Source organism: Parambassis ranga, chromosome 1 (genome assembly GCF_900634625.1).
Source record: "Parambassis ranga chromosome 1, fParRan2.1, whole genome shotgun sequence".
NCBI lineage: Eukaryota > Metazoa > Chordata > Actinopteri > Ambassidae > Parambassis > Parambassis ranga.
Genome location: NC_041022.1, coordinates 6,985,445 through 6,994,395, shown reverse-complemented (window position 1 = coordinate 6,994,395; position 8,951 = coordinate 6,985,445). Strand labels below are relative to the sequence as shown.

General features: G+C 40.3%; 1 protein-coding gene across 2 annotated transcripts; it reads right to left on the bottom strand.

Annotated features, from left to right (window-relative positions):
* Positions 1-936: 936 nt before the first annotated feature.
* On the bottom strand, positions 937-8,718 carry LOC114441583 (mitochondrial glycine transporter B-like). Of its 2 annotated transcripts, XM_028414586.1 has the most exons (9): positions 8,198-8,718; positions 7,759-7,861; positions 5,616-5,699; positions 4,695-4,819; positions 4,138-4,222; positions 3,629-3,808; positions 3,200-3,368; positions 2,444-2,607; positions 937-2,360 (listed from the first exon to the last, which is right to left on the bottom strand). In XM_028414586.1, exons 2-9 carry the CDS (start codon positions 7,771-7,773, stop codon positions 2,238-2,240), a joined length of 945 nt encoding a protein of 314 aa, XP_028270387.1. In that variant the 5' UTR covers positions 7,774-7,861; positions 8,198-8,718; the 3' UTR covers positions 937-2,237. The 2 variants fall into 2 exon arrangements, with proteins under 2 accessions (XP_028270387.1, XP_028270379.1); XM_028414578.1 differs by lacking the exon at positions 5,616-5,699.
* Between the last annotated feature and the right edge of the window lie 233 nt (positions 8,719-8,951).

Sequence of the window (8,951 nt, the reverse complement as noted above, 5' to 3'; positions counted from 1 at the left end):
AAATTCTATTGTGGCAGCTCAGAGAATACAGCAGAGAAAAACTGGCAGAGAGACGCCATTATCTTATCAGATTTGAGAGATATAAACTTTGAAAATAGGATTTCAGAGCATGTTTTAGACATACCCGCTTGCCTGTCATGCACACATCTTCCTACCAACATGCTAAGTGATACCTGCTAACCTTCAAAGATCCTTTGTGGCTGGTTATTTTTCCCGTCTGCCAATACGGTGATCTGGTCAATTCATAATGGTTCCTAGATTTATACTGTCAGTGAATGGCTCACCTAATCAGATATCTTGATTATTTTGAAAAAAAAAAACTGTCATCAACAAATGGAACACCTCCCAGATGTTTTAAAAAAAATCATCAAACCTGCAGAGCAACCACAATAACCTTCCAACAAGAGACTGCTGGAAGGTCTTAAAGCATAGACCATCCTCAATGAGCTGTGTCACCTCTAATGAAACAAAGTCGAGTTTACTTCTGGAAAAAATGAGGAGAATTTATTGACCTTAGAAGTCAGGCAGGCACAGTGTCTGAGCAGACACATGCACAGACAAAATACACTTACAATGACCATAGGAAACACAGTCAGAAGTAGTGTGACGCTGAATATAAACGACAAACGTTCAGATGAGAATTATGGCACATGAAGGGAACAGTTAGATACACAGTTTGTGTTACACAGCAAAGACTTCACCTGTCACTGTTTTAACTTTCAGCAGTCCTTTAAACAACATGTATGTCTGCTTGGTATCCTCTCCTGGCAGTGAATGCCTCATCCTCCCCTGTAACCTTCATTAAAAGTGAAAACTAAACAGCGACAATGTCAAACGTATTTATTTGCAAACCTTTTTTCTGTTACTTCCAATCTTCTTCCGTGAGTTCACACTTAAGGTGACTGTGATCCATTAAAATCTATAACAATCTCTTTCAATATTCTCCACACAGGAGATCCTCCATTTGGATTTTTCTCTATAAACAGTCACACATTTAATGATTTTCAATATATCACACCTTTTTTTTATATCAACAATAAATAATATCTATGAAAACAGATATCCTCTATAAGCTAGAGAAAATTTGGCCTTCTTATGTTACATTATTAAGTAAAATATTTACAAAACCTTAGAGCCACAGCTCCAGACTGTTTATAATATTATTATGCTTCACTTGCATGGGTAAATATGTCACAGATTCCAGCTTCAGTCTGTTAACAAAATATCTGCTCAACATGCAGAAAACATTTGCAAACAAGGTGACCTTTGGAACACACATTTGTATTTCAACAAATTTTCTATTTACATTCACAAAATCAAATCCCCTACGCAAACTGTGAATAAATCTTTTAAGCGGTGTGCATTTTGGCTAAACTCCAGTCTCCAGTGTGCATGATATAAATCAAACTAGGACCCATTTATAAAAATCTATAATGCACAGCACAGGTATTAGTGGTCATAAACTTCACAGGGCAGCTGGAAATAGTAAATCCACAAAATAATCAACACACAAAATTCCACAATATCCTGATCTGAGTGTGGCCTGGATTTATTGGATCTACAGATACTAAGTTACTTATCTGGTTTATGCTGAGTCAGAAATGCACCGCAGTTTGTATATAAAGGTTAAATTAGCATAGAGAACAACAAAGGCTTTAATGTAATTATTGGACAGGATTTTTCCCATAATGCAGCTTTGTGAGTATTTGTGATTGTCTAAGCTTGAAACAAACAAACCAAAAATTCTAGCAAGTAAGAAACAATCCTCAATCTAATGCTAAAACATGGGAGAAGACTGAGCTCCTCTCTCCACCTCCTCCTGTTTGTCCTAACATTGTTGTGATATTGTCTTTTAAACACTCTACCATGTTGAGAAGAGTTACTTGCCCTACGGTTTGAGCAAAAGTCAGGTTGTAGGAACATAAATATTAAAGAGTTCACTTCACATCAGGGAGTGTAACTACAGTCCAAGACTGACATGAACGACGTGTTTCAGGTGTCACACCTCCACTTATACACGTACAGACACAAAAAGCCACATTTTCACTAACATTTAAATAACACCAAACAAATACTGCATTCTTACTCTCTGTCTGCTTCCACTGCTCAGAGTCTTGGTAGTGCTTCTTCACTGTGTCTGTAAACTCCTTGGCTCCCTTTTTTTCCTGCATGAGGCTCACAGTGCAACAAAAATACTATTTACCCCTCATTTTTCATCTCTTTCTCTGTGTTGCTATTCAGGATTTGAGGCCCATTCGGGCCATCAATTGTTCATAGACAGTCCAAGCCATAGCAGCCATCAAAGTGCGTCGGAGAGATCTGGGCACAGCCCCGCGAAAAAACCCACGCAGGCCGTGCTCCTAAGGAAGAGGACCAGGCAGAAAAGTTCATTGAGACAATGTATATTGTACCAAATACTCAAGACATGCACTCGGCTACACACCATAAAGATGTAGCGAACAGCATCTGTAGTTCTCCAGTGGGATGGACTAACTTGAATGTGGGTCTTCACCACATCTGCAGGCTGTGTGACCAGCGATGCCATGATGCCTGCCAATACCCCACAGCTGAAGTTCACTATTGGGGAATAGGCTGCGGAGGTCACCTCTGAGAGGACATAAACCAAGTGTAAGATTATTAAAAGAAGGAAAAATACTAACAAATGGACATTTCAGTTTACTGCTTTTATGTAAATGTTGCAGCCCGTGTAGCTAATATTCCTCCTTGGTGTCAGAAACAATGGAAAACATGAGCTTTGAGTATCAGTTTTTATGTCACATCCTGTATTTGAGGTACCACAGTAATCGTGTCCTTCTCAGTTCACCCAGAAGTTAAGTTTGTATTTGCTGCCATTTTTGCATATCATATATTTACATATATAAATTGAGGCTGGACTCAAGGATTGTTTTTTTGAAGATGTTTCATCACTCCCTTCTTCAGTTCTGCTACTGTTCTGGTTTTTTTGCATATACTTTAAAAAGGAAAATCACTAAGTCAGTCAAATGCACTTGTTGACATCAATAAACTACTTTTTTTTCCTCCTTAAATCAAGTAAACAGAAACATGAAACTCTGAGTACTTAAAAAAAGCTTTTAAGGATACGCAGCTGTAAACTTCTTCTCATCAGAACTCTACAACATAGCTCTTCACAATTTAATGACCTCCATCTTTTTGTCCTGATTTAATGTGTGGTTCTCACCCTGAGGCAGTGCTCTCTTGGCCTGGCTGTAAAACATGACGTAGATGCCAGAGAAAGGAGCGTCTCGGAGCAGTGTGGCCGTCAGCCCTGAGAACAGAGCTCTGACTCCCTCTGTCTGATACATACTCTTCAAAGCACCAGCCACACTCACATAGTTATAACGGCCACTCTGAAACAACAGATAAATGTAGAAAGACAGTACAAAACATTATAGTTTACAGAGCTGCTTTATCAGTTCATCTTGTGTCTCCAAAAAGGTCTCTTGTTTCAAAGTATCGTAACTGGATGGCTCACACCAAGAAACAATGGAAACCAGTTGAACAGCAGATAGACATTAGCCAACATGCCCCAAAAAGATGATATTATTCAAATCCACTAATCACAGAGACCATCTGAGGTCTGTGAGCGAGTATAAAAGCTGATGTTTACCTCAAAGCGTGTCTTGATAACAGTGAATGGAAGCATGCAGACTCCGGCTACAGTTCTGGCACCAGCTCCAAGCAGAACAGCCTCACCAGCATTGGGTGCCCGATCCAGGAAGTAATGTTGCTTCAGTGAGTAAAAGGTGCTGAAGTAAATCCCTACACCAGGTATGCATCGCACAAAGGACTGTAGAGGGGAAAATAATAGTATTTAACATGTGTTTGTATGATGTCTGTAAAGCTTAATAAGTGGTAAATAAAGCCAGATTTAGAGTTTACTTGCTTTATTTAAGTGTTGTTGAGCAGAGTTAAAACAAAAAGTAGACTGCGTTTGGCTGAGTGTCAGTCTGGATCTCAGGGAACCAGACAGGGAATGTTAATGTGAGCTGAAAGATGGAGTGTCTGTGCTGGAGAACAAATGCCCCCGCTGACTACTGCCTGCAGGCAAACTTATAAAAACCACACATAACTGCAGGATTTTTTGGTAAAGGTTAATAAACAATGTCAGTTACTCACTGGCGAGACTCCCTTCCACAGACTGAAGAAATTCTCTGTCCTAATAACGTTAATGAAAACGGTAAACATCCCCACCTTAGGTGCACTGTAAGACACATTCAGGCATGTAAGAGTAGCATTCAGACGTCAAAACACTGTACATCAAACAAAGAAAGGCTACAGATAAACAGTTCTAAATGTGGTGAATGATCAGTCAGCATATAAATGATCCTGTGGAGTTCTCTGTTAAAGTATAACTCCCACCTAAGTGAATAATTTAAAAATAAAAACCCATATTTACATGTTAGCATTTCCTGTTCCTGTCCTCAGTGCTGCTAATTGCAACCTAGCAGCCTGACAGTATGATTACACAGTGCTGGTGTGACTAATTGCCGTATATGGGTCATAACAACAGATTCAGGCTGGCACTGCTGACAACTTTTCCTGTGCTCTTCTCTGTGTGGATCACAGTGAGTGTGTATATGTGTTACAGTCAGAGCTAGGAGAAAAAAAATGATAACACCAGAGGCATGCTGATGTACATGTTCTGATGCATGTATACAGATGAAAACACACACCCAGGCTTGGCATTGTTCTGCAACGTCTGCAGCCGTGTCTTGACCAGATCCAAAGGCTGAAAGAGCAGCGTAGAGCAGGTGCCGCTGAGCGAGCCACACATGAAGGCTTTGAGAGCCGGGTGAGCCTGAGGACAGTGACGGAAAGAGACAGAGGGACAATGGAGGAGACAGACAGAAAGAAAGAAAGGACCGTGGAATGGCAAAGTGAAGTGACAGGAGAGAGATATGGCAAAGAGAACCACAGAGAGTGGTTCGGGAGAAGAGAAGGGGTGGAATGTAGAAAGACATTGGAAATATGGAGAGAGGCAAATTGAAGCAGACAGTAATGTAAACGATTAGTTACAGTGTGAAAGGCATAATGTGAAAAATGTGTCATTCAACATCTTTCCTGGCACTGGTCACCTCTTGTTAAATGCCAAGGAAATAAATACCCAATTAACTGCAGAGAAATATCCTGATAAAACATTGGCACGTCTTAGAATAAAGGACATTACAAAAAATAAACTGGAACATAGATAAATAAATATGTTTGTCTGACATTTAAAAAAAAAAAACAACAACCCTATAGCACTAACAGAGTCCAGGTTCCTACACTGAGGACATGATGGGGATGAGCAGAGACAGTTTACACCCATGCGCCTGCACACACGCACACACACACGACTGTTGAGACTCAACATGATCTTTGGGTACATGCCTCATGGACAAACAGGCAGCAAGAGCACGGTACACAGATATGGTCAGACCAATGCTACATTTAGTTGCATTTAAAGGTTAACATGTACACATATAACAAAATCCCACCTGACAGTAACAATAAGTCATTGGTATTAACATTAATCCATACTATATTATACACTGCTAATACATACACAAGTGCCACTTTACGCACACACATTACACACAATGACACACTCCTACCTTCCCCAGGCTGCCTGCGGTTTGGCTCTGAGAATCCTGTTTTTCCTGCATTTTGCCCTCTTTCACCTCCCTGTCTCTGTGCTGCTGCTGTTACAAATTGCATATTACAAAATAAACCTCCATCTCTCCTCTCTCACAAACCTTCCTTCCTCTCTCCATCTCCCACCACCCCACGATGGCTTTCTCCTGCTTCTTGTCCTTTCTCCCTCCCCCCCGTCGTTTTGCAGCCAAAGCAGAAGCTTAATCCAGCCTTGCGTTTTTCCTATGGGCTTCTATCTTTATCTTTCAGAGACACTCACACATCTGTATTTTGCTCTCCCACCCACTCTGTAAAGCCCCCTGTTCAATTGCATCTTTGTCAAATGGCATGAGTCATGAAGTGGTACGTGTATGTGTGGTAGACTTTCAAATATAGGTCACAGAAATGCATGCAGTAGGGGTCCATTTGTATAAGTAATTAAGGAGCCATCTACAAATCTGCTCCCCAATCATGTACCCCTTCAGATGTGATAATCACACAATTTACCTACATATTTTGCTTTCACATTACATTTGCAGAGGAAAGTAGTAATTACATTTAATATTTAAATTTATCCAGGATTGCATATTTTTGGCACATTGTTTTTCTCTTAAAAGAGTAAACAGACTTTAAGGTGCAATAAGAAGACATATGTATACATACAATATTAAAGCTTCTGCAGGTGTTGGCCAAATTTGAGCGTGTCAATAAGCAACACTGAGAGACTATGGAACTGAGAGATACAGGGATTCCCATATGTAATTACTTAATTGATTTCCCAGCAATACACAATATCACAACATTATACGCAGAAGATCAAATGTACAACCTCCTCACTGACTGAAGGAGGATATAAATAATAGGTAGGGTTGGGCAATACTGGCAAAAAAAAAAAATCACGATTAATTGTGGCATTAAGCCGATAACGATTAATTGATGACTATTGTTTACATGTTTTTGACTCTAAATCGCCACATTGTTCTAAAATGATACAGACAAATCATCACTCAAGTTAACTACTTCATTCTAACAGGTTAAGCTGGTGAGTAGTGATTAGTCACCAACCAGCCATGTTTAAAATATGTATTAATAAAAGATGCACAAACTGCTTCAAAATAATAATGAAGCAAACATTTAAAGTAACTTTGTCATTCAAATCTTCTTATCTTAAGGTCACAGAGCAGTGCATGTCAACATTAAAATTAAACAGGACAAATAAGTTTAGAAAAAAGTCACATCAGTGATTTCAAGTTAAAAAATGTGTCTGTGCAAATTAACCTGTGACTGGAATATGTCACACACTAGTGCATGTTTTCACTCATACTGTAGAACAGCAGCAGAAAAAACAAACAAACAAACTGGACAATTCCACATTTAAATTTATGTGTGTGCAAATCAACCTGCATTATGTCCTTCCAGTGCTTAGTTTGGTCGTAAGGAGCAAACTGACTAAACGTATTGCGGATTCTCAGCTGAGTGGAATTTTTTCCAATATCTGCTGGAGGAGACTTCGCTGTTGTAATGTTTTCCTTTCTTGCTGTGGAGTCCATAAATAAAGATCAGGAGGCAGCTCCTCCAGTTAGAGTTCATTCCTTTTATACGAGCAAACATCCAGTTACTATGGCAACAACCATCGCTCTACGCTTCACACCTAATGCATGTAGCGTACGCATGCTCGGCACTATATACTACAGCTGTAGCCGGCGTTGGGGCCTCGTTGCGCTTTCTTCGTACTCCGGTTTATGGTGACAGATGTTGAACCTCTGTTAGGAACGTGCTGCTCCGCATCATTTAACTGAATACCACTGCCTTCCGCCATTATTGTTATTGTGGGCTCACATGTGCGCGGGTGATGGTGAGAGTACGTCGCACACAAAAATGCGTCGTCATGACGAGGCACTAATCGCCGTAATTGATAAGTGGCAAATATTAATCGGTGGGAGTTTTTCTGACGATTAATTGCACACGATACGATTTTGCACAAGCCTATTAATAGGTTAATACATACATTCAGTTCGGGAAAAGAGACATAAATGTAACGAAATAAAGGATATTTCACATTGTGACTGTCCGATTCAATGACTGCCTGCCTGAGGGAAGACCACCAACATTGGCAGCACTCACCGTTGCTAACTCCATCTTTGAGCTGGATGCTGAGCCGGCTGAGTCCAGTTTATTCTCTGCTGATGTCGTTTTGAACCTGGTTCTAAGCTCAGCCGATGTTCCCCTTAAAAAGGAAAACACAGATATACAGCCATAAGTCTTGTTTTAAAACAATGAAGCTCACAGAGGCTTGCCGGTGTCGCATCAGACTAGGTCAGCTAGCTAGCCACCTAGCAAGTTGTAAGGTGAAGTTTGTGTGGCATAGCATCTCAGCTAGCATTCACTAGCCGGCTGCTACCTCAAACTCCATAGCGACAAATGAAAGGTTGAGATAAACAATACTACTCTGAAGACAAGCGCAGTTGAACAAATCAGCGATAGCTAGCTCGTTTGTATTATTTGTTGTTAAAAAGACAGACTGACACGCCGCTTTTCTTGCTAGCAAGCTAGCTCCTCTTACCTGGTTTAGAAGTCTTTCAAGGACTGGTGGAAGTAATGGTCACCCCGCTAGCTTCAGAAACTCCATGTTTTGTATTCATGGACACAGTCCGCTAACGTTGTTTTACAGACTAACAATTAACTTGTTAGGAGCAGTACTATAGAACTTTCGGGCAAGGCTAGTTCGCTAACGTGGCTAGCTCACGTCAATAAGTTATTTACTGTGTCGTTCCACTACAATAACATGTTTTTATTGTGAACATTTTAGCGGTAACCCTGTCCCTTAAACGTCGCTTATTAATAATATATCGGAGTAATGAAATTCCGGCTAACGGTCGCGGTGCACATCGCTGCTGCGTCTGGCTGTCAAAGTTGATCACCGGCAGGCAAACGTCAACACACACGAGACGCACAGGAGCAGCACGAGAACACACCGCGTGGGGATGTGTCCGCAAAGTCATGAAAACATGGTGTCAACTGTCGCAAAGTAGCATCTGCACACAGCGCCAATTCACATATCTCAAGCGTATGGAGGTTATTCCGCGTGCTTAGTTTATTTTTAGTGAAAACAAACACAAGTGTAACCACATCATTTATAACAATTAACAACCTCAAGGTGGCGCTGTTGTTTCACTAGTTAGTCCCTTTTTTTTTAATACGGTCTAGATAATTATTATCCTCAGCCAATAAAAGGATCCCAAGATCAATGGGGTCAATAATAAATATATGCTATAACTAAAAAAAAATAACCTAAAATACTTGTAAAGGAAATTCTT